This window comes from Coregonus lavaretus, assembly GCF_964263955.1.
Source record: "Coregonus lavaretus genome assembly, chromosome: 33".
NCBI lineage: Eukaryota > Metazoa > Chordata > Actinopteri > Salmoniformes > Salmonidae > Coregonus > Coregonus lavaretus.
In genome coordinates this window covers 6,901,759-6,926,785 of record NC_140020.1, presented here as the reverse complement: position 1 = coordinate 6,926,785, position 25,027 = coordinate 6,901,759, and the positions used below count along the sequence as shown (strand labels likewise).

Sequence of the window (25,027 nt, the reverse complement as noted above, 5' to 3'; positions counted from 1 at the left end):
CTGTATAAAAGACACCCGGGAACCAGAAATCTTTCTAATTGAGAAGGGGTCAAATACTTATTTCCCTCATTAAAATGCAAATCAATTTATACAATTTTTGACATGTGTTTTTCTGGATTTCTTTGTTGTTATTCTATCGCTCACTGTTCAAATAAACCTACCATTAAAATTATAGACTGATCATGTCTTTGTCAGTGGGCAAACGTACAAAATCAGCAGGGGATCAAATACTTTTTTCCGTCACTGTACAGTGTTGTAACAATGTTCAAATAGTTAAAGTACAAATGGGAAAATAAATAAACATAAATTTGGGTTGTATTTATAATGGTCTCTCTCTCCCTCTCATATCTTCCCCTCTCTCTCTCCCTCTCCTATCTTCCCTTCTATCTCTCCTATCTTCCCCTCTCTCTCTCTCTCTCTCCCTCTCCTATCTTCCCCTCTCTCTCTCTCCCTCTCTCCCTCTCCTATCTTCCCCTCTCTCTCTCTCTCTTTCTCTCTCCCTCTCCTATCTTTCTCCTCTCTCCTCTCTCTCCTCTCTCCTCCCTCTCCTCTCTCCTCTCTCTCCTCCCTCTCCTCCCTCTCCTCTCTCTTCTCTCTCTCCTCTCTCTCCTCTCTCTCCTCTCTCTCCTCTCTCTCTCTCACTCCTTCTCTCACACTCACATTCTCCCTCTTTTTCTCTGTCATAAACTCTGTTTTACTCTCTCACTTTCTCTCGCTCTGTCTCTCTCTCCTCTCAGGTCAGCTTTGGACCTGCTCCATATTCCGCTGTGGTGAGGAGAGGTTGGCCAATAGCCTGTGCTCCTGCTCGGATGACTGTGTGAAAGCAGGGGACTGCTGTGCAAACTACTACAGCTCCTGCAAAGGTAAAACCATAGACTAAACTGACCCTGCATGGATTGCAGTATTTGGCCCAGGTCTGATGTGCAATGTTACGTAAAGGCCTATACTCAGACAGTTTACAGTTGGTTGTTTACAGTTGGTAGAGTCGGTTGTTTACAGTTGGTTGTTTACAGTTGGTAGAGTTGGTTGTTTACAGTTGGTTGTTTACAGTTGGTAGAGTTGATTGTTTACAGTTGGTTGTTTACAGTTGGTAGAGTTGGTTGTTTACAGTTGGTTGTTTACAGTTGGTAGAGTTGGTTGTTTACAGTTGGTAGAGTTGGTTGTTTACAGTTGGTTGTTTACAGTTGGTAGAGTTGTTTTCCCAAGGAAAGTAAGGCACACCAGATATTAGGACATTGTGTCAAGGGATTTTAGGATTTAACACATTTGCAGCTGAATATACACTGTGAATTCCACCTCTGATTGTAAAATCATCTTCTCCCTATAGTTCCAATGCACTTTGAGATCAGAGTCACACAGATATCCTTGTGTGTGTTGATTTCTGATTGATGTTGGTCTCTCTCTTTTCTAGCTCCTCCAGTGTGGTGGAATGAATTCCCCAACCCCATCATAAGGCCCTCTCAATCTTTCACTATCCTTGACCATCTTATAAATGCTTAGACCAGTGTTTCTCAACCTTATTTGTACCATGGACCAGCAAGCTAGGTCCTTCCTATTTGGACACCCGCTTACACTAACACTTCTAGAACTGACTAAATGGGTGTCAGAGAGTTGACCATCTGAGGTGCCGGTCCAGGAACCAGAGGTTGAGAAACACTGGCTTAGACTATATCTCACATCTGCATTTTAGAGCTCTTTCAGAGTCATCCAGTTGGCTTCATACTTATCACTCTTAACTACTGTAATAAAACTTTAACTCATGGTCATTTTAGCTAGTATTCGCCATTACTTGGCTTGCTTTAGCCTAAGCGGTCCAAGCACAACGCTCACTTCATACATTTTTGAAATATTAGATGTGGTGTAACATGATTTTAGTCTAGTAGATAGATGTACTGTAGATTTGATGTGTTTGGTAGTTCGCCACATCAGCCTCAAATTAGTGACGATAGTATGGTTGATTATAATAATATTTTCCAGTGGGAGTGAAGTCCTGGATAGAAGAGGAGTGTGAGGACATTCAAACACCACAATGTCCTGCCGGGTAAGTAATTTTCCACAACTACAGTACTTTCTCTGTGAGAAACACTTTCATACACCACAGTCTGAAGATAGGATCTACTGTTGAACTTGGAGGTCCCACTGTGCTATAAGGGAGAGCACAGCACAGTCCTTGATTGAAACTGCTTGATAGTATATACACACAGTGTGCTTTTGTTACTTAGTCATACAACAATCTGTGCGTACTACAGACAAAAACACACCACATCGGTAGCCGATGTGAGCAAGACCTTTAAACAGGTCAACATTCACAAGGCTGCGGGGCCAACAGGATTAACCCAAATACATTACTCCTGGTTTTTATGATGGAGAAGTTGTAGTGCAGATGTTCAGTGTCTATGGAAACTTAGCTAATGGGGCTGTGTATTGGGAGGGCGGGGTGTGTGTGTGTCTGGCGTGTTGTGCAATAAGGACGGGACCACAGACTTGTTAGACTATGGAAAAGTAAACAGCTGGTTGTCTTGAAGCCATTTTTAGTCTGAAAGATCTTTCCAAAGTGCTTTGAACTAATTAAAGTTGTTTTTCTTTTGAATGTTTTTTTCTTTTCTTAATGACCTGTTGTCACTCATTCTTGTGTTTTATCTTTTTTTTGGGGGGGGGGGGGGTTCCATTGACTATAACTTCAAATTAGGGTTTATTTTATGAGTCGTTAGCCTTCACAGGAAAACACCGAAATCAAAGCAACTTACAGTCATGCGTGCATACATTTTTGTGTATGGGTGGTCCCGGGGATCGAACCCACTACCTTGGCGTTACAAGCGCCGTGCTCTACCAGTTGAGCTACAGAGGACGACAACAACATCACTTATCTCTGTTACCCCTTATGTTGGAGAAAAGAGAGAGGGAGCGGAAGAAAGAAAGGGAAGGAAGAAAAGGAAGAAAGAGAGGGAGAAAAAAAGCGATGTATTTCAGTTGAAAGTTTCCGTTCTCGGGGAAAGGGGAAACTGTTTAACCCACAGGCCTTTGATACATCTGACTCATCTTGGATGGAGACATCCAGCAACAGACCTCTTCCTGCCCCTCCCCTTCTTCTCTCTGTGTGGGCTGAATCCACCCTGCCTTTCCTTCTCATCTAGTCCGTTCACGTCAGTTCCCCCCATTCAAAGGGCTGCTTTGTGTTCCTCCACATAAAGCCACAGCACCACTACTGTATCAGTGGAACTGGACCATCCACACTGTGCCAGACTCAGACAGATTTAGATTCATGCTTTCCAGGAAAAATGTATGTTCTGTTTTAACCTCAATACAGCTCATTCTCTTTCTCTGTTTGTATCCCCAGTTTTTCCAAACCCCCTCTGATCCTGGTGTCTATGGATGGCTTCCGGGCAGGTTATTTAAAGGCCTACGGCAGTCTTCTTCCAGTCATCAGCAAATTACGTAAGTCACCAAGCACACCATTGTTTTCTGGCGTGTAGGGCAACCTTTGGCCAGAGACCTTGCAAAGAAGTTGTTTTCTGGTTGAAATTTGGTTTCAGGTTGAAACGACGTCAGATTACAACCAAGTAAAGACGTCGCTTACTGGTGGCTAAAAAGACATGTAAAAACATTATCGTCTTTTCAACCAATTTGGGGGAAATGATCCTGTTTCAAGAAACAATTCTGTTTATTTGGCCGCTTATGTCAGCGCCGTCGCAAAAGACGTCAGTCTGACCTCTTTTAAACCCATTTGGTGAAATGATCCTTTTACTTTGGCATCTTTTAACTAGTTTTCATTTCCTTCTATTTCAGGCAACTGTGGCACCACTACCTCATACATGAGACCTGCCTATCCCACCAAGACCTTCCCCAACCACTACACCATTGTGACTGTAAGCGTGTTGCTCTGCTTGTCTTAGTTGATCTAGTGGTCCTCTGTAGCTCAACTGGTAGAGCACGGCGCTTGTAACGCCAAGGTAGTGGGTTCGATCCCCAGGACAACCCATACACAAAAATGTATGCACGCATGACTGTAAGTCGCTTTGGATAAAAGCGTCTGCTAAATGGCATATTATTATTATCTAATATGGAATCAGTCAGGCGTCGGTTACTCTGCAAAATTGTATACACAACTGGCTTATTTGTTTATTTGAAAATGGAATCCACTTAAAAGAAAGATGAATCTTTAAATCACCTTATCCATCAAATAGTAACTTACCACTAATGATAACAAAGGACCTCCTCTTGTGGCTTGATGGTGGACATGCTGCATCTCAGGAGAAACCGTGGTTGAGGTATGCAATCATGGGCGGTGATTTCATTAACCCACACCTTTCAAATAGCCGCCAGACTTCGCTTTCAACACACAGTGGGTTAACCTGTGGCTCCAGTGGGTTAACCTGTGGCTCCAGTGGGTTAACCTGTGGCTCCAGTGGGTTAACCTGTGGCTCCAGTGGGTTAACCTGTGGCTCCAGTTGGTTAGCCTGTGGCTCCAGTGGGTTAACCTGTGGCTCCAGTGGGTTAACCTGTGGCTCCAGTGGGTTAACCTGTGGCTCCAGTGGGTTAACCTGTGGCTCCAGTGGGTTAACCTGTGGCTCCAGTTGGTTAACCTGTGGCTCCAGTTGGTTAGCCTGTGGCTCTCTGTGATGAAGTGGTTTAGATGTAAAGTTACAGATGATAGGTCCACTTACTTAGCCCTGCAGCTGTCAAAGCACTGGTGTGTGTATGTGTGTTACTCCCACAGGGCCTCTATCCAGAGTCCCATGGGATCGTGGACAACAAGATGTACGACGTGACCCGCAACGCATCTTTCAGTCTGAGAGTTCCCGAGAAATTCAATGCCAAATGGTACCAAGGAGAACCAGTGAGTGGATACATTGGAATACACAACAGTGCAAATCATGCGCCTTCGTTCAATGTTAGTTTACTGGTAGAGCTTCTTGGTTTTAGGATTATGTGGCCCTAGTGTTAGGAGAAATATAACCTGAAAACTGGTAGCCTGAAATCGAGAACCGAGAATGTTTTGCTTACATTCCACTCCTTCACGTCATGTTAAGAATGATCAGTCAAACAGACTGGTACCCAGGCTAGAAGAGTGGAGCTTGGGAAGACATAAGGAGTCCTGTTGTTGTTAGAACAAGTCACAGACGGCACTTCGAGATGATTTCCTCCTGAAACATTTAGCTGTAAAAATGCATGAGGAATAATAACATGAATGTTGTTGAGGAAATTCCCTTGAACTGTGTTTACTAAAACAACCCTAACGATAAGACATAATGACATCACAGAACGGTGCCAAAGAACATTCTGGATTCTGTCATCTCCATCTCATCTGTGCACAAATCAAAACATTGACTGACAAGGAGAAAATGGCGCTAATTCAAAGTCTCAGCCTTGTCACATAATGTACATAATGATATATGAAGTGTTGAGTGAGAACAGTAGTTATGGGTCTTTGATCATGATGCACTCTAATTAGCTTTCTATGAATTGTGCGAGGCAGTTGTTTTCAGTGACAGCTCTCCTCTTTAACTCTCTGAGATGGGTGAATCCATCTGCTCCACATAATGTGCCTCTTGAAATAATGATGGATTCTGCCTCCGCAAAATGACAGCCCTGCGAGGGCTTCGGCTTGTGCTTGTTTAAGCGCTCCTGTGGTTTTCACTCAAATGGGAGGCCCCTCCTCTTCAACTCTGTGACAGTAAGTCCCCTTTAAAGGGATATTCAACCCAAATGACAAAATTATTATATACATATATATTGTTTTAACAAGTTAGTTAAGAACAAATTCTTATTTACAATGACGGCCTACTAGCAGGAGGAAACAGATATGTAATTTTCTCATTTGGGTGAACTATCCCTTTAAAGTCATACTCTACATGACAAGTGCCTCTCTTCAGGGAAAAAGGGCAGTGTCTCAGAATGAGAAATAGACATGTCTACCATTATCTTTAATGGAGAGTGTTTACATTAAGCATGTAGGGGAAACACTTTGTCTTGATGTTTAATCAATACATTTACATTTAAGTCATTAACCAGACGCTCTTATCCAGAGCGACTTAGTTTGTGCATTCATCTTAAGAAACCTAGGTGAGACAACCACATATCACAGTCCATAATAATAATACAACCAAATAAATCCAAATGTACTTATGTCTTTCCACATCATGTGTGGAGAAAGTCAGGAAGATGAGACCTCTAATCCTTAAATAGTGTTATTGATGAACATATATCATTTGTTAGGACAAAAGTTTAGCTGTAATGGATAGTACTGCTTGCTCTGTAATGAACATAATACAATATGTAATGAACATATTGTAGTGAGCGGGAAGCAAACCCAGGTTGCTGGCCTGAACTGCAAACAGCCTACGCATCGCGCCAATAGGGTTAACCCACTGGGAGGGAATTATATCGTGGCTCATATAGCGAGGATCACTACTATAGGTCAATTCTGATGAGTTTATTGGGGAAGTCTTTAGATGTAATGATAAAGCACTGCTTATTCTGATGTACCAGAATGAATGCGCTATTAGGCTAGCTCTTTTTAGTGGTCTGTTTTGACTATCAGTGCACCTCTCCTGTCTGTCTCTCTCTAGGTTTGGCTCACTGCCATGGACAATAACCTGAAGTCAGCCACATTCTTCTGGCCGGGCTCTGATGTGGCAGTCAATGGAAGATTACCTGACTTCTATAAGAAGTATGACAGGTGAGAGACTTGCGTAATGATCTTTCTTATCCGTGTTTGTTTATGGTCACAGTAAAGAGGAGTAGGTAATTATCCTATTGTGAATACCACATCTATTTGTTTTCTAGGATATAAAGTATGAATGTGTTATTTGGAGGTGACCAGCAGTGTGTTTTAAGCTATCCATAGTGATGCATTCTAAAGTAAGAAATAAAGCAGGATCTTTGTCTTAGGAACATCCCATTTGAGGAGAGAATCTCAACCATATTTCAATGGCTGAATTTGCCTAAAGGGGAAAGGTATGGTAATATGCTTCTTATAACCATTAAATGAGCATCATTTTGAAGGACAGACCAAACACTTACGTACCTTTCATTTGATAGGACCTCACTATGTAATCGGTGTCATTTCGTTTTGTTTTTATATAGGCCAGATTTTTACACTCTCTACGTGGAAGAACCAGACTCTGCCGGCCACCGATACGGACCAATGAGCAGCCAGGTCAGATCCATCTCTATTCATTCAACCCACCAATCAAGTGGGGGGTAATTTATAACCAATCAAAGCAGGCCCAGCAAAGGCCACAAAGTAGTCAGGCAGAACTCCTGGGCCTTGTAAACTCAGCAAAAAAATAAACGTCCCTTTTTCAGGACCCTGTCTTTCAAATATAATTTGTAAAAATCCAAATAACTTCACAGATCTTCATTGTAAAGGGTTTAAACACTGTTTCCCATGCTTGTTCAATGAACTATGAACAATTAATGAACAAGCACCTGTGAAATGGTCGTTAAGACACTAACAGCTTACAGACGGTAGGCAATTAAGGTCACAGTTATGAAAACTTAGGACACTAAATAGGCCTTTCTACTGACTCTGAAAAACACCAAAAGAAAGATGCCAAGGGTCCCTGCTCATCTGCATGAATGTGCCTTAGGCATGCTGCAAGGAGGCATGAGGACTGCAGATGTGGCCAGGGCAATAAATTGCAATGTCCGTACTATGAGACGCCTAAGACAGTGCTACAGGGAGACAGGACGGACAGCTGATCATCCTCGCAGTGGCAGACCATGTGTAACAACACCTGCACAGGATCGGTACATCCAAACATCACACCTGCGGGACAGGTACAGGATGGCAACAACAACTGCCCGAGTTACACCAGGAACACACAATCCCTCCATCAGTGCTCAGACTGTCTACAATAGGCTGAGAGAGGCTGGACTGAGGGCTTGTAGGCCTGTTGTAAGGCAGGTCCTCACCAGACATCACCGGCAACAATGTCGCCTATGGGCACAAACCCACCGTCGCTCTTCACTGACGAGTCGCGGTTTTGTCTCACCAGGGGTGATGGTCGGATTCGCGTTTATCGTCGAAGGAATGAGCGTTACACCGAGGCCTGTACTCTGGAGCGGGATTGATTTGGAGGTGGAGGGTCCGTCATGGTCTGGGGCGGTGTGTCACAGCATCATCGGACTGAGCTTGTTGTCATTGCAGGCAATCCCAACGCTGTGCGTTACAGGGAAGACATCCTCCTCCCTCATGTGGTACCCTTCCTGCAGGCTCATCCTGACATGACCCTCCAGCATGACAATGCCACCAGCCATACTGCTCGTTCTGTGTGTGATTTCCTGCAAGACAGGAATGTCAGTGTTCTGCCATGGCCAGCGAAGATCCCGGATCTCAATCCCATTGGATCGGAGGGTGAGGGCTAGGGCCATTCCCCCCAGAAATGTCTGGGAACTTGCAGGTGCCTTGGTGGAAGAGTGGGGTAACATCTCACAGCAAGAACTGGCAAATCTGGTGCAGTCCATGAGGAGGGGATGCACTGCAGTACTTAATGCAGCTGGTGGCCACACCAGATACTGACTGTTACTTTTGATTTTGACCCCCCCTTTGTTCAGGGACACATTATTCAATTTATGTTAGTCACATGTCTGTGGAACTTGTTCAGTTTATGTCTCAGTTGTTGAATCTTATGTTCATACAAATATTTACACATGTTAAGTTTGCTGAAAATAAACGCAGTTGACAGTGAGAGGACGTTTCTTTTTTTTCTGAGTTTATAACATGTGGTGTTATGAATGACAATGTACTGTATTTGCAGGTGATTGAGGCCCTGCTGAACGTGGACAGGTTGTTAGGACTTCTAATGGACGGCCTGAAACAGAAGAACCTTCACCGCTGTGTCAACCTGGTGCTTCTGTCTGACCACGGTGAGCAGCATGTTGCCACAACACACAGCCTGCGATCAACAATCAGCAGCCATGTTTTCTACATTTACATTTTAGTCATTTAGCAGACGCTCTTATCCAGAGCAACTTACAGTTAGTGAGTGCATACATATATATATATATATATATATTTTTAATACTGGCCCCCCGTGGGAAACGAACCCACAACCCTGGCGTTGCAAGCGCCATGCTCTACCAACTGAGCTACAGCATTCAGATGAAACAGTAGATTGGAACGTGACTTGACTTATTGTTTTAGCTCCTACTGGAGCATAGAGCCTCAAGAAGGAAATGTACAGTACAGGAGAAACACTGTTTCTCAGAGATAAGCACTAATAAAATAAATGTGGATGCATTGAGCCATTTAGTGTTTTTTGGCAAATGAAAGTTGTTTACTTTATTTTATGGCTCTGCTGGAAATCATAAGGTGATGCAATAGTGAGCATCCACTACTACTGAACATGAAAGAGGAGTTGGTCTAGGGGGGAAAAGGGAAGAAAATAAAGAAATATGAAGTAGCTGATTTTCCGACATCACTAAGTATCATATCGAGAGACAGTATCTGGCAGCAAAATGATGGCTAACGTCCCTTAGCTATTGTATAATGGCTGCATTGCTCCTGCCTTATAACACAGAAATCTGCTATCAAATTCACTCATTAAGTAGTTGTTTACAGATTTTATTGTACAAGTAGCACTTCAGAAAGAAAACATAACAATTAACAGTGTAGCCATAATGTATATTACCACAACACTTTTATTTTCTGTTTTTTTGTGTGTTTTTTTTTATGCTATAGTTCCTCTGTTGAGTAACTTTACGATGTGGCATTGTCTTCCAGCCTCTGGCCTGTACTCTGGGGTCCTCTATTGTGTGGGTGTTTGGATGCTTACTGTCAGCCACACATACAGTTTGGTATGGCTGAGACCTTGGTAGCATCCTAAATGGCACCCTATTCCCTATTTAGTACACTACTTTTGACCAGGGCCCATAAGGCTGGTCAAAAGTAGTGCACTATATAGGGAATAGGGTGCCATTTGGGATGCACCACTAGAACCTGTTGCAGGGGAATCACATGCCAGGGTGAAAACGATTTGTAAAACAAGGTCAGAGTGAATGCTGAAACAGCTGTGAATTATTTAGCAAAAACCAGCATGAGGCAGCCAGGGAGGTTTACAGAGGGAGGTCTGTGAAGAAGAGATGCTCGCAACATCTGCATAGCATTTGACATGTCTTGTAATTATGGCATTATGTGTGTGAAGGATTAGCTAAATTTAATTAATGTGGCGGCACCGACCGATGGCTGCTCAACTGGCCTTGTAATAAGGTCCACGTCGCAGAGTTGTAATTTTGATGTCAGGTTTTTAATATAACAAATATCATATGGGAGTCCTTTTTATTTAGCTTTTACCAAATATTGCATTGCTCTTTGGGTTATTTTTAGTCAGGAAAAGACTGGTTGTGGTTGATTTCACATTTGCCGTTAAGAATGATTGATTGGGAAATGGAGGATATAATCCTAGTAACAATCATCTGTTTATAATTTCAAATTAACAGTTTGTTCAGTTAAAAAAGTCATTTTTTCTGTCTGAAATCTGGTACAGATTAGACCGCCTAATTATGGTGCTGTTTGAAGTCCTATACTGTCCTTTCTCATTCTCCATTTCTCTCCTCATGCTTCTCCTATTGCTCTGACTGCCCAGTTGCCAGGAACAACAATACAAACAATGGCGATTGTTTTTTAAATGGTGACCGTGTGTTTATTGTAATTGCAGGAATGGAGGAAGCTTCCTGCAAAAAGGCTGCATTCGTAAGCTTGTACCAGGACAACATTGACGACTTCACTGTCATCCAAGGCCCTGCCGCGCGAATCCGACCCAAGAACCTCCCGGAAGACTTCTTCTCCTGTGAGTAACTGTTGATGATGACAACATGTCACTTCCAGCTGTCTTCCTCCCTCTTCCTGGCCTTACGCAATACCATCCAGTGTTACAGCAGCTCCTAATTCACTCCCTTCCCATTGGCCCTTCCCCTTTGATTATGGCAGATTAGTAAGGTGTAAGCAATAATTAAGGTAGAAGCTTCACCACTACACTGGGGCAGCAGGTAGCCTAGCGGTTAGAGAGACAAGCCAGCCAGTTCGAATCCCGGGTCCAACGAAAAACATCTGTTGGGAAGTGAGCTGGCAACCGAAGGGTTGGGGGTTTTGGCCCCCAGGGGAAGGGGTAAAGCGGTTGGGGCCAAGGGGAAGAGGTAAAGAGGTTGGGGCCAAGGGAAGAGGTAAAGAGGTTGGGGCCAAGGGGAAGGGGTAAAGAGGTTGGGGCCAAGGGGAAGGGGTCAAGAGGTTGGGGCCAAGGGAAGGGGTAAAGCGGTTGGGGCCAAGGGGAAGGGGAAGGGGTAAAGCGGTTGGGGCCAAGGGGAAGGGGAAGGGGTAAAGCGGTTGTGGCCAAGGGGAAGGGGTAAAGCGGTTGGGGCCAAGGGGAAGGGGTAAAGAGGTTGGGGCCAAGGGGAAGGGGTAAAGAGGTTGGGCCAAAGGGAAGGGGTAAAGTGGTTGGGGCCAAGGGGAAGGGGAAGGGGTAAAGCGGTTGGGGCCACGGGGAAGGGGTAAAGAGGTTGGGGCCAGGGGAAGAGGTAAAGCGGTTGGGGCCAAGGGGAAGGGGTAAAGCGGTTGGGGCCAAGGGGAAGGGGTAAAGAGGTTGGGCTAAGGGGAAGGGGTAAAGCGGTTGGGGCCAAGGGGAAGGGGTAAAGAGGTTGGGCCAAGGGGAAGGGGTAAAGCGGTTGGGGCCAATGGGAAGAGGTAAAGCGGTTGGGGCCAAGGGGAAGTGGTAAAGCGGTTGGGGCCAAGGGGAAGAGGTAAAGCGGTTGGGGCCAAGGGGAAGGGGTAAAGCGGTTGGGGCCAAGGGGAAGGGGTAAAGCGGTTGGGGCCAAGGGGAAGGGGTAAAGCGGTTGGGGCCAAGGGGAAGAGGTAAAGCGGTTGGGGCCAAGGGGAAGGGGTAAAGCGGTTGGGGCGAAGGGGAAGGGGTGAAGCGGTTGGGGCCAAGGGGAAGGGGAAGGGGTAAAGCGGTTGGGGCCAAGGGGAAGAGGTAAAGCGGTTGGGGCCAAGGGGAAGGGGTAAAGCGGTTGGGGCCAAGGGAAGGGGTAAAGCGGTTGGGGCCAAGGGGAAGTGGTAAAGCGGTTGGGGCCAAGGGGAAGAGGTAAAGCGGTTGGGGCCAAGGGGAAGGGATAAAGCGGTTGGGGCCAAGGGGAAGGGGTAAAGCGGTTGGGGCCAAGGGGAAGGGGTAAAGCGGTTGGGGCCAAGGGAAGGGGTAAAGAGGTTGGGGCCAAGGGGAAGGGGTAAAGCGGTTGGGGCCAAGGGGAAGAGGTAAAGCGGTTGGGCCAAGGGGAAGTGGTAAAGTGGTTGGGGCCAAGGGGAAGAGGTAAAGCGGTTGGGGCCAGTGGGAAGGGGTAAAGAGGTTGGGCCAAGGGGAAGATGTAAAGAGGTTGGGGCCAAGGGAAGGGGTAAAGCGGTTGGGGCCAAGGGGAAGGGGTAAAGCGGTTGGGGCCAAGGGGAAGGGGAAGGGGTAAAGCGGTTGGGGCCAAGGGAAGGGGTAAAGCGGTTGGGGCCAAGGGGAAGGGATAAAGCGGTTGGGGCCAAGGGGAAGGGGTAAAGCGGTTGGGGCCAAGGGAAGGGGTAAAGAGGTTGGGCCAAGGGGAAGGGGTAAAGAGGTTGGGGCCAAGGGGAAGGGGTCAAGAGGTTGGGGCCAAGGGGAAGGGGTAAAGTGGTTGGGGCCAAGGGGAAGGGGTAAAGAGGTTGGGGCCAAGGGAAGGGGTAAAGAGGTTGGGGCCAAGGGAAGAGGTAAAGCGGTTGGGGCCAAGGGGAAGGGGTAAAGAGGTTGGGGCCAAGGGAAGGGGTAAAGAGGTTGGGCCAAGGGGAAGGGGTAAAGTGGTTGGGGCCAAGGGGAAGGGGTCAAGAGGTTGGGGCCAATGGAAGGGGGAAAGAGGTTGGGGCCAAGGGAAGGGGTAAAGAGGTTGGGGCCAAGGGAAGGGGTAAAGAGGTTGGGGCCAAGGGGAAGGGGTAAAGAGGTTGGGCCAAGGGAAGGGGTAAAGAGGTTGGGGCCAAGGGGAAGGGGAAGGGGTAAAGAGGTTGGGCCAAGGGAAGGGGTAAAGCGGTTGGGCCAAGGGGAAGGGGTAAAGAGGTTGGGCCAAGGGGAAGGGGTAAAGCGGTTGGGGCCAAGGGGAAGGGGTAAAGAGGTTGGGCCAAGGGGAAGGGGTAAAGAGGTTGGGCCAAGGGGAAGGGGTAAAGCGGTTGGGCCAAGGGGAAGGGGTAAAGCGGTTGGGGCCAAGGGGAAGGGATAAAGTGGTTGGGGCCAAGGGGAAGGGGTCAAGAGGTTGGGGCCAAGGGAAGGGGTAAAGAGGTTGGGGCCAAGGGGAAGGGGTAAAGCGGTTGGGGCCAAGGGGAAGGGGTAAAGCGGTTGTGGCCAAGGGGAAGGGGTAAAGCGGTTGGGGCCAAGGGAAGGGGTAAAGCGGTTGGGGCCAAGGGAAGGGGTAAAGCGGTTGGGGCCACGGGGAAGGGGTAAAGAGGTTGGGGCCAAGGGAAGGGGTAAAGAGGTTGGGCCAAGGGAAGGGGTAAAGAGGTTGGGCCAAGGGGAAGGGGTAAAGTGGTTGGTGCCAAGGGGAAGGGGTAAAGCGGTTGGGGCCAATGGGAAGAGGTAAAGCGGTTGGGGCCAAGGGGAAGGGGTAAAGCGGTTGGGGCCAAGGGGAAGGGGTAAAGCAGTTGGGGCGAAGGGGAAGGGGTGAAGCGGTTGGGGCCAAGGGGAAGGGGTAAAGCGGTTGGGGCCAAGGGGAAGTGGTAAAGCGGTTGGGGCCAAGGGGAAGGGGTAAAGCAGTTGGGGCGAAGGGGAAGGGGTGAAGCGGTTGGGGCCAAGGGGAAGGGGTCAAGCGGTTGGGGCCAAGGGGAAGTGGTAAAGCGGTTGGGGCCAAGGGGAAGAGGTAAAGCGGTTGGGGCCAAGGGGAAGAGGTAAAGCGGTTGGGGCCAAGGGGAAGGGGTAAAGCGGTTGGGGCCAATGGGAAGGGGTAAAGCGGTTGGGGCCAAGGGGAAGGGATAAAGCGGTTGGGGCCAAGGGGAAGGGGTAAAGCGGTTGGGGCCAAGGGGAAGGGGTAAAGCGGTTGGGGCCAAGGGGAAGGGGTAAAGCGGTTGGGGCCAAGGGGAAGGGGTAAAGCGGTTGGGGCCAAGGGGAAGAGGTAAAGCGGTTGGGGCCAAGGGGAAGGGGTAAAGCGGTTGGGGCCAAGGGGAAGGGGTAAAGCGGTTGGGGCCAAGGGGAAGAGGTAAAGCGGTTGGGGCCAGTGGGAAGGGGTAAAGCGGTTGGGGCCAGTGGGAAGGGGTAAAGCGGTTGGGGCCAAGGGGAAGGGGTAAAGCGGTTGGGGCCAAGGGGAAGGGGTAAAGTGGTTGGTGCCAAGGGAAGGGGTAAAGAGGTTGGGCCAAGGGGAAGGGGTAAAGCGGTTGGGGCCACGGGGAAGGGGTAAAGCGGTTGGGGCCAAGGGGAAGGGGTAAAGCGGTTGGGCCAAGGGGAAGGGGTAAAGCGGTTGGGCCAAGGGGAAGGGGTAAAGCGGTTGGGGCCAAGGGGAAGGGGTAAAGAGGTTGGGCCAAGGGGAAGATGTAAAGAGGTTGGGGCCAAGGGAAGGGGTAAAGCGGTTGGGGCCAAGGGGAAGGGGTAAAGCGGTTGGGGCCAAGGGGAAGGGGTAAAGTGGTTGGGGCCAAGGGGAAGGGGTGCCAGAGGTGATGGCTGCCGTTTTACGGGCTCCTAACCAATTGTGCTATTGTGTGTGTTTTTTCGCGTTATTTGTAACTAATTTTGTACAAAAGGTTTCTGCCACCGACTCTTATGACCGAAAATAGCTTCTGGATATCAGAACAGCGATTACTCAGCTCGTACTGGATGAAGATTAAGAGGTTGGGCCTAAGGGAAGGGGTAAAGCGGTTGGTGCCAAGCGGTTGGGGCCAAGGGGAAGGGGTAAAGAGGTTGGGCCAAGGGGAAGGGGTAAAGCGGTTGGGGCCAAGGGGAAGAGGTAAAGCGGTTGGGGTGAAGGGGAAGGGGTAAAGAGGTTGGGCCAAGGGGAAGGGGTGAAGCGGTTGGGCCAAGGGGAAGGGGTAAAGCGGTTGGGACCAAGGGGAAGGGGTAAAGAGGTTGGGGCCAAGGGGAAGGGGTAAAGCGGTTGGAGCCAAGGGGAAGGGGTAAAGAGGTTGGGCCAAGGGGAAGGGGTGAAGCGGTTGGGCCAAGGGGAAGGGGTAAAGCGGTTGGGACCAAGGGGAAGGGGTAAAGAGGTTGGGGCCAAGGGGAAGGGGTAAAGCGGTTGGGGCCAAGGGGAAGGGGTAAAGAGGTTGGGCCAAGGGGAAGGGGTAAAGCGGTTGGGCCAAGGGGAAGGGGTAAAGAGGTTGGGGCCAAGGGGAAGGGGTAAAGAGGTTGGGCCAAGGGGAAGGGGTAAAGCGGTTGGGGCCAAGGGGAAGGGATAAGGCGGTTGGGGCCAATGGGAAGGGGTGCCAGAGGTGATGGCTGCCGTTTTACGGGCTCCTAACCAATTGTGCTATTGTGTGTGTTTTTTCGCGTTATTTGTAACTAATTTTGTACATAATGTTTCTGCCACCGACTCTTATGACCGAAAAGAGCTTCTGGATATCAGAACAGCGATTACTCACCTCGTACTGGACGAAGATTCTTTCTTTAATGAGTCGGACGCGAAAGATTTACTTCAGACACCCGACAAGGCCCAAATCCCAGTCATTCGCATGAAGAAGAGACGGAGATAAGGGGACGTAGGTCGGGGTGCCTTGTAAGAATCTGACGGCGAGTGGGTAACCCGCCTCTGCCATCAGTCCTATTAACCAACATACAATCATTGGATAATAAACTGATGAGCTCCGATCAACACTATCCTACCAACGGGACATAAAAAACTGTAATATCTTATGTTTCACTGAGTCGTGGCTGAACGACGACATGAATAACATACAGCTGGCTGGGTTTTCCTTGCATCGGCAAGATAGAACAGCAGCCTCCGGTAAGACAAGGGGTGGAGGTCTGTGTGTATTTGTCAATAACAGCTGGTGCACGAAATCTAATATTAAGGAAGTCTCAAGGTTTTGCTTGCCTGAGGTAGAGTAGTAGGTAGTCTCATGATAAGCTGTAGACTAACTATTTATGAAGAGAGTTTTCATCTATGTTTTTCGTAGCTGTCCATTTACCACAAACCGATGCTGGCACTAAGACTGCACTCAACGAGCTGTATAAGGCCATAAGCAAACAAAAAAATGCTCATCCAGAAGCGGCGCTCCTAGTGGCCGGGGACTTTAATGCAGGGAAACTTACATCCGTTTTACCTAATTTCTACCAGCATGTTAAATGTGCAACCAGAGGAAAAAAAACTCTAGACCACCTTTATTCCACACACAGAGACGCGTACAAAGCCCTCCATTTGGCAAATCTGACCGTAACTCTATCCTCCTAATTCCTGCTTACAAGCAAAAACTAAAGCAGGAAGTACCAGTGACTCGCTCAATACAGAAGTGGTCAGATGACGCAGATGCTAAGCTACAGGACTGTTTTGCTAGCACAGACTGGAATATGTTCCGGGATTCTTCCGATGGCATTGAGGAGTACACCACATCAGTCACTGGCTTCATCAATAAGTGCATCAATGATGTCGTCCCCAAAGTGACCGTGCGTACATACCCCAACCAGAAGCCATGGATTACAGGCAACATCCGCACTGAGCTAAAGGGTAGAGCTGCCGCTTTCAAGGAGCGGGATTCTAACCCGGATGTTTATAAGAAATCCCACTATGCCCTCAGACGAACCAACAAACAGGCAAAGCGTCAATACAGGACTAAGATTTTATCCCACTACACCGGCTCCGACGCTCGTCGGAAGTGGGAGGACTTGCAAACTATTATGGACTACAAAGGGAAGCACAGCCGCGAGCTGCCCATTGACAGTTCCCTCCTGCAACCTCTTCCCTTAACATGATCAAGACAAAGGAGATGTTTGTGGACTACAGGAAAAGGAGGGCCGAGCACGCCCCCATTCTCATCAACGGGACTGTAGTGGAGCAGGTTGAAAGCGTCAAGTTCCTTGGTGTCCACATCACTGGCGAACTGTCATGATCCAAACACACCAAGACAGTCTTGAAGAGGGCACAACAATGCCTATTCCCCCTCAGGAGACTGAAACGATTTTGCATGGGTCCTCAGATCCTCAAAAAGTTATACAGCTGCACCATCGAGAGCATCCTGACTGGTTGCATCACCGCCTGGTATGGCAACTGCTCGGCCTCCGACCGCAAGGCACTACAGAGGGTAGTATGTACGGCCCAGTACATCACTGGGGCCAAGCTTCCTGCCATCTAGGACCTCTATACCAGGCGGTGTCAGAGGAAGGCCCTAAAAATTGCCAAAGACTCCAGCCACCCTAGTCATAGACTGTTCTCTCAGCGGTACTGGAGCGCCAAGTCTAGGTCCAAAAGGCTTTTTAACAGCTTCTACCCCCAAGCCATAAGACTCCTGAACAGCTAACCAAATGGCTAAACGGACTATTTGCATTGACCCCCCCCTAATTGTTACGCTGCTGCTACTCTCTGTTTATTATCTATGCATAGTCAATTTACCTCTACCCACATGTACATATTACCTCAATTACCTCTACTAACCTGTGCCCCAGCACATTGACTCTGTACCGGTACTCCCTGTATATAATAATAATAATAATAATAATAATAATAATATGCCATTTAGCAGACGCTTTTATCCAAAGCGACTTACAGTCATGCGTGCATACATTTTTTTTTTGTGTATGGGTGGTCCCGGGGATCGAACCCACTACCTTGGCGTTACAAGCGCCGTGCTCTACCAGCTGAGCTACAGAGGACCACAGAGGACCACCCATATATAGCCTCGTTACTGTTATTTTATTCTTGCTCTTTATTTATGTTTTATTTTTTACTTCTGTTTATTTAGTAAATACTTTCTTAACACTTATTTTTCTTAAAACGGTGTTGTTGGTTAAGGGCTTGTAATTAAGCATTTCACTGTAAGGTCTACACCTGTTGTATTCGGCGCATGTGACAAATACAATTGTATTTGATTTTATTTGAAAGCGGTTGGGGCCAAGGGAAGGGGTCAAGAGGTTGGGGCCAAGGGAAGGGGTCAAGAGGTTGGGGTCCAGGGAAGGGGTAAAGAGGTTGGGGCCAAGGGAAGGGGTAAAGAGGTTGGGGCCAAGGGAAGGGGTCAAGAGGTTGGGGTCCAGGGAAGGGGTAAAGAGGTTGGGCCAAGGGGAAGGGGTCAAGAGGTAGGGGCCAAGGGAAGGGGTCAAGAGGTTGGGGTCCAGGGAAGGGGTAAAGAGGTTGGGGCCAAGGGAAGGGGTAAAGAGGTTGGGGCCAAGGGAAGGGGTCAAGAGTGATTTGGGAAGGGGAAGGGGAAGGTCATGACCCTTGAGTTACCAACCATGTCTGTTTTTATTCCCCCAGTCGACTATGAAGGCCTGGTGAAGAATCTGTCGGTATGTGAAGAATATGTGCCCCGTTGACTTCTGTGTTCATAAGATGAATTTAAAATTATCTGCTTGCCTTAGCTCATGTCAAACAGGCCTCTCCCTCTGTCCCTTCATTGACTCTCTGCTCTTCTCTTGCTGTGTGTTTTGAAGTGCAGGAGCCCTGACCAGCCCATGAGGCCCTACCTCAAAGAGCACCTCCCCAAACGGATGCACTTTGCTAACAACGTGCGCATCGAGAAGGCCCATCTCTACATGAAGCCTGGCTGGCAGGCAGCTCTGTATGTCATAACACATCTCTCTTGTTTGCTTTGTTTGAAGTGCCTGATTCCCCCAAATACCCCCACCCTGACATATGTGTTTTTATGATGTCTTTATTCATACAGATGTGGGATCTTAATTTGAACAGTTTAGTCTCAGGAGTAAAATAATCCTGCAGCAGAAGGATTTGATTATTCTCAAAAAAGTTTTGATAGGCTATAGTTTAGGCGTTAGATCTAGTGAGCGAAATATAATTTCAGTGAATGTATGTAAATCACAAGGCTCATTCTCTGTGACAACAGATCAAATTAAGGTACGACATCTATAGGAACCGTATACAGTATGAACCATAAAACAAAGTGTTGCGTTTCTTAAAAATGACATTTAGGGTTATCACACAACCTAAGCTGCACTCTTAGCTTTACTCTGGCATTAAGCCAAAGTATCTGTTGTGGAATAACATAATTAAATAAGTACTCTTTTAAATATTTATAAGTTACTTAAGTTAGCCTACTCATCACGGTTCACTGCTTTTTCAAGTCATGAGTTCCAGGAAGTAAATCAGCACCAGTTAGAACTACACAGTGTCCGTTGACATTCACTTTAAATGTTGTGCCTACATGCACTAGTCCCTATATGCATCTCCCTACATGTACTTTGAAAGCAGTTACAGGTACTTGCAAAAGGTCATCCCACTTGATATTTATACGAAAAAGTAAAAAAAATTATGCACTCACTACTGTGGGTCGCTCTGGATAAGAGCGTCTGCTAAATGACTAAAATGTAAATGTTTAAATCTTGTTATGTTTAACTGTCTGTTGCTATGAGCCATTATTCGACAAGACGACTTCTAAAGAATCTCACTAGCCCTAACTTGACCCATGAAATTCTCAACAGCTGCCACACGTGAAAAGTGACAGCTGGTCTCAGCTTAACAGAAAGCCTATTAACATACAGTACCAGTCAAAAGTTTGGACACAACTACTCATTCCAGGGTTTTTCTTTATTTTTACTATTTTCTACATTGTAGAATAATAGTGAAGACATCAAATCTATGAAATAACACATATGGAACCATGTAGTAACCAAAAAAGTGTTAAACAAATCAAAATATATTTTATATTTGAGATTCTTCAAATAGCCACCCTTTGCCTTGATGACAGCTTTGACACTCTTGGAATTCTCTCAACCATCTTCACCTGGAATGCTTTTCCAACGGTCTTGAAGGAGTTCCCACATATGCTGAGCACTTGTTGGCTGCTTTTCCTTCAATCTGCGGTCCGACTCATCCCAAACCATCTCAATTGGGTTGAGGTCAGGGAATTGTGGAGGCCAGGTCATTTGTTGCAGCACTCCATCACTCTCCTTCTTGGTCAAATAGCCCTTACACAGCTTGAAGGTGTGTTAGGTCATTGTCCTGTTGAAAAACTAATTATAGTCCCACTAAGCCCAAACCAGATGTGATGGCGTATCGCTGCAGAATGCTGTGGTAGCCATGCTGGTTAAGTATGCCTTGAATTCTAAATAAATCACAGACAGTGTCACCAGCAAAGCACCCCCACACCATAACACCACCTCCTCCATGCTTTACGGTGGGAAATACACATGCGGAGATCATCCATTCACCCACACCGCGTCTCACAAAGACACGGCGGTTGTAACCAAAAATCTCAAATTTGGACTCCAGACCAAAGGACACATTTCCACTGGTCTAATGTCCATTGTTCGTGTTTCTTGGCCCAAGCAGGTCTCTTCTTCTTATTGGTATTCTTTAGTAGTGGTTTCTTTGCAGCAATTTGACCATGAAGGCCTGATTCACACAGTCCCCTCTAAACAGTTGATGTTGAGATGTGTCTGTTACTTGAACTCTGTGAAGCATTTATTTGGGCTGCAATTTCTGAGGCTGGTAACTCCAATGAACTTATCCTCTGCAGCAGAGGTAACTGAGTCTTCCATTCCTGTGGCCATCTTCATGAGAGCCAGTTTCATCATAGCGCTTGATGGTTTTTGCGACTGCACTTGAAGAAACTTTCAAAGTTCTTGAAATGTTCCGTATTGACTGACCTTCATGTCTTAAAGTAATGCTGGACTGTCGTTTCTCTTTGCTTATTTGAGCAGTTCTTGCCATAATATGGACTTTGTCTTTTACCAAATAGGGCTATCTTCTGTATACCCCCTTACCTTGTCACTACACAACTGATTGGCTCAAATGCATTAAGAAGGAAAGAAACTCCACAAATTAACTTTTAAGAAGGCACACCTGTTAATTGAAATGCATTCCAGGTGACTACCTCATGAAGCTGGTTGAGAGAATGCCAAGAGTGTGCAAAGCTGTCATCAAGGCAAAGGGTGGCTATTTGAATATGTTTAACACTTTTTTGGTTACTACATGATTCCATGTGTTATTTCATAGTTTTGATGTCTTCACTATTATTCTACAATGTAGAAAATAGTAAAAATAAAGAAAAACCCTTGAATGAGTAGGTGTGTCCAAACTTTGGACTGGCAGTGTACCAACAGACATTTTGTTTTGCCCATGTTTGGGCATTTTTTACGGATGTCTGAAATGGGTGCTGAAAGCTGTTTCTTGTTGATATGGTTGCCACAGCTGAGAATGTGAGCGCTCATTTAGTTGGGTTGGTTTGTACAGCTGTCCAATTGATAACCCCTCAATTTGAGTGTGTGTGGAGTGTGGAGGTGTGATGTCCTTTCTAGGAATGGAATAATGTTTTTTCATCTCTGTTCGTCCAGAGACAACCTAACGAAGTCAAGTACTGCACTGGTGGATTCCACGGCTCGGATAACGTCTTCAAAAACATGCAGGTCAGGGAAGGGTGAGAGGGATGATGCTGTACGTCAGCTGATACTCTGTGTGACATTACAGTATGGACACTTGGTCATGTACACACCCAGGGAAGCCCATCCTAACATACTGTCTCAAACTAAAGAACACCTAATGCTAATAGCTAGATTACACTTGAATCACATGGAGTTTAGCTACACAGCACAACTCACTAGTTTTATATTTGGACGTGATTAAGTTCTATGATGGAAGCACTACAGAGAGGTAGCCTGAGTCCCAGATCTGATTGTGCCATCTTGCCATCTCAGATGTAGGATATTTTGTTGCTGAGAATTTTCCTGCAAAGCAGGATATGCAAACGTGTAGTGTATTTTAGTTTTTTAAATGGCTTCTAAAGTTTGTAATTTTCACTTTGAAATTTCAGACTTGATTTGTCGAAAAATGTATCGACCCCTACAAAAAAGTCAATTAATTATAATGCACATTTCCTGTTGCTGCAGGATTATTTTCCTGCTGTAGCAAACTGGCTAAAATTAAGATCCTACATCTGTATGGCCATTGTCAGGCCAAATGACCCAAACAGATCTGGGAGCTGACCACTGCAGAGGAGCCCCAGTTTGTTAAATCATGCCTGACATTCTTTAGGTTAAATCAAGTTATGTACTCCAAGAGAACATAGGAGCTTTATGAAGATATCAGACCGTCTAGTCTGGCTGCCCCCAGACTGAGCCTTAGCAAGTCTCTCCACCCAAAAAAACACTGGAATACCATCACCTATAACAGTACAATGTCCTCCCATTCGGAGTTGTGTTGTTTTCCCATGGACATTTTTACTATTTTTACTAGATTTTACTACATTTCTCCCCATCTCCGTGTTAGTCTTTATGATCGGTCTGTCTATGTTTCCGGCCTGAGAAAATCTCTCCCAAAATAAGCCTGCTGAAATACCATCACCTATAACAGTATGCTTTGTTTCCATTTGTGTTGTGTTCTATCATGGCTATGTTTACTATAGTTTACTAGATTTCTCCTTGGCATCTCCCTGTTAGTCTTTATGTTTATGATAGGTCTGTGTATCTTTCTAGACGTGGTCACACCTGGAATGTGTTGTTGATATAATTATCTTTGCGACTTTACTCACTTCCCTAAAAAAAAACAGGTGCATGAGTCAAATGAAAGTCTGCTGAAAATATATTCTGTGTGTCTTGCTGCAGACTGGAAGAAAAGCAGACGTAGCTAGCAAGTAACGACATCACCTATTTAATGTAGTAGGCACCCACGTTTTAAAGGGGCAATCAGCAGTTACTACATACATTTTTGGACTTGATATGATATGTGCCCATTGACTCTTGAAGAATACACGTTATGAATGCCTCATTAACTGTCATACCTCATAAGAACCCAAAATATACGTTTGTTTTACTTCAATGTTTGTAAACAAAGTAAATGTAACCAAACACTATATAGCCTCAACATGGTTCAAACTATTTTTTTGATATCATGGATGGTTAGACCTTGCATCCATAGCTCTGAATTTGAGAGGTGTACATTTCTTCAGCCCCATCTCTCAGCTTTTTACTTACAGTGCCTTGCAAAAGTATTCATCCCCCTTGGCGTTTGTCCTATTTTGTTGAATTACAACCTGTAATTTAAATGGATTTTATTTGGATTTCATGTAATGGACATTCACAAAATAGTCGAAATTGGCGAAGTGAAATGAAAAAATAACTTGTTTAAAAAAAGTATACAAAATAAATAACGGAAAAGTGGCGCGTGCATATGTATTCACCCACTTTGCTATGAAGCTCCTAAATAAGATCTGGTGCAACCAATTACCTTCAGAAGTCACATAATTAGTTAAGTAAAGTCCACCTGTATGCAATCTAAGTGTCACATGGTCTGTCACATGATCTCAGTATATATACACCTGTTCTGAAAGGCCCCAGAGTCTGCAACACCGTTAACTAAGGGCACAACCAAGCAAGCGGCACCATGAAGACCAAGGAGCTCTCCAAACAGGTCAGGGACAAAGTTGTGGAGAAGAACAGATCAGGGTTGGGTTGGGCCCCTGGGCACATGCGCTGCATGCCTGGCTGGTATTCGGCCATGATTAACACAACTTTAGATAGCTGACCAGACCAACTACCAATCAAAAAATGTACATGGCTAATTGTCAGCTAATTGAGTGACTGACATAACAAGAGAAAAACTGCTGATGCACAACCAAATTTTGAAATTGCATGAAATTGTATTTTACTATTCTAACTCTCAATAATAAGTTGAGACCCTGACTGAGTTCCAAAAAAAATAAAGTGGGCCCCATGAGAGTTTAGTTCGTTCTCACAGCAGCCGGGGGCCCTAAGCGACCACTTACAGTGGGGGAAAAAAGTATTTAGTCAGCCACCAATTGTGCAAGTTCTCCCACTTAAAAAGATGAGAGAGGCCTGTAATTTTCATCATAGGTACACGTCAACTATGACAGACAAAATGAGAATTTTTTTTCTCCAGAAAATCACATTGTAGGATTTTTTATGAATTTATTTGCAAATTATGGTGGAAAATAAGTATTTGGTCAATAACAAAAGTTTCTCAATACTTTGTTATATACCCTTTGTTGGCAATGACACAGGTCAAACGTTTTCTGTAAGTCTTCACAAGGTTTTCACACACTGTTGCTGGTATTTTGGCCCATTCCTCCATGCAGATCTCCTCTAGAGCAGTGATGTTTTGGGGCTGTCGCTGGGCAACATAGACTTTCAACTCCCTCCAAAGATTTTCTATGGGGTTGAGATCTGGAGACTGGCTAGGCCACTCCAGGACCTTGAAATGCTTCTTACGAAGCCACTCCTTCGTTGCCCGGGCGGTGTGTTTGGGATCATTGTCATGCTGAAAGACCCAGCCACGTTTCATCTTCAATGCCCTTGCTGATGGAAGGAGGTTTTCACTCAAAATCTCACGATACATGGCCCCATTCATTCTTTCCTTTACACGGATCAGTCGTCCTGGTCCCTTTGCAGAAAAACAGCCCCAAAGCATGATGTTTCCTCCCCCATGCTTCACAGTAGGTATGGTGTTCTTTGGATGCAACTCAGCATTCTTTGTCCTCCAAACACAACGAGTTGAGTTTTTACCAAAAAGTTCTATTTTGGTTTCATCTGACCATATGACATTCTCCCAATCCTCTTCTGGATCATCCAAATGCACTCTAGCAAACTTCAGACGGGCCTGGACATGTACTGGCTTAAGCAGGGGGACACGTCTGGCACTGCAGGATTTGAGTCCCTGGCGGCGTAGTGTGTTACTGATGGTAGGCTTTGTTACTTTGGTCCCAGCTCTCTGCAGGTCATTCACTAGGTCCCCCCGTGTGGTTCTGGTATTTTTGCTCACCGTTCTTGTGATCATTTTGACCCCACGGGGTGAGATCTGGTGTGGAGCCCCAGATCGAGGGAGATTATCAGTGGTCTTGTATGTCTTCCATTTCCTAATAATTGCTCCCACAGTTGATTTCTTCAAACCAAGCTGCTTACCTATTGCAGATTCAGTCTTCCCAGCCTGGTGC

The 25,027-nt window shown here is 46.1% G+C and overlaps 1 protein-coding gene across 1 annotated transcript in view; it reads left to right on the top strand.

The window, feature by feature from the left end:
- The window catches only part of enpp1 (ectonucleotide pyrophosphatase/phosphodiesterase 1), a 56,222-nt gene that overhangs the window by 18,106 nt on the left and 13,089 nt on the right, over nt 1-25,027 (top strand). The window contains exons 4-16 of the mRNA XM_084151467.1: nt 738-863; nt 1,978-2,041; nt 3,338-3,435; nt 3,787-3,866; nt 4,718-4,837; nt 6,570-6,679; nt 6,892-6,957; nt 7,087-7,159; nt 8,763-8,871; nt 10,662-10,793; nt 18,382-18,413; nt 18,558-18,685; nt 21,419-21,488. Coding sequence (XP_084007593.1) covers nt 738-863; nt 1,978-2,041; nt 3,338-3,435; nt 3,787-3,866; nt 4,718-4,837; nt 6,570-6,679; nt 6,892-6,957; nt 7,087-7,159; nt 8,763-8,871; nt 10,662-10,793; nt 18,382-18,413; nt 18,558-18,685; nt 21,419-21,488 — 1,208 coding nt within the window. The remainder of the gene's footprint in view (nt 1-737; nt 864-1,977; nt 2,042-3,337; nt 3,436-3,786; nt 3,867-4,717; nt 4,838-6,569; nt 6,680-6,891; nt 6,958-7,086; nt 7,160-8,762; nt 8,872-10,661; nt 10,794-18,381; nt 18,414-18,557; nt 18,686-21,418; nt 21,489-25,027) is intronic.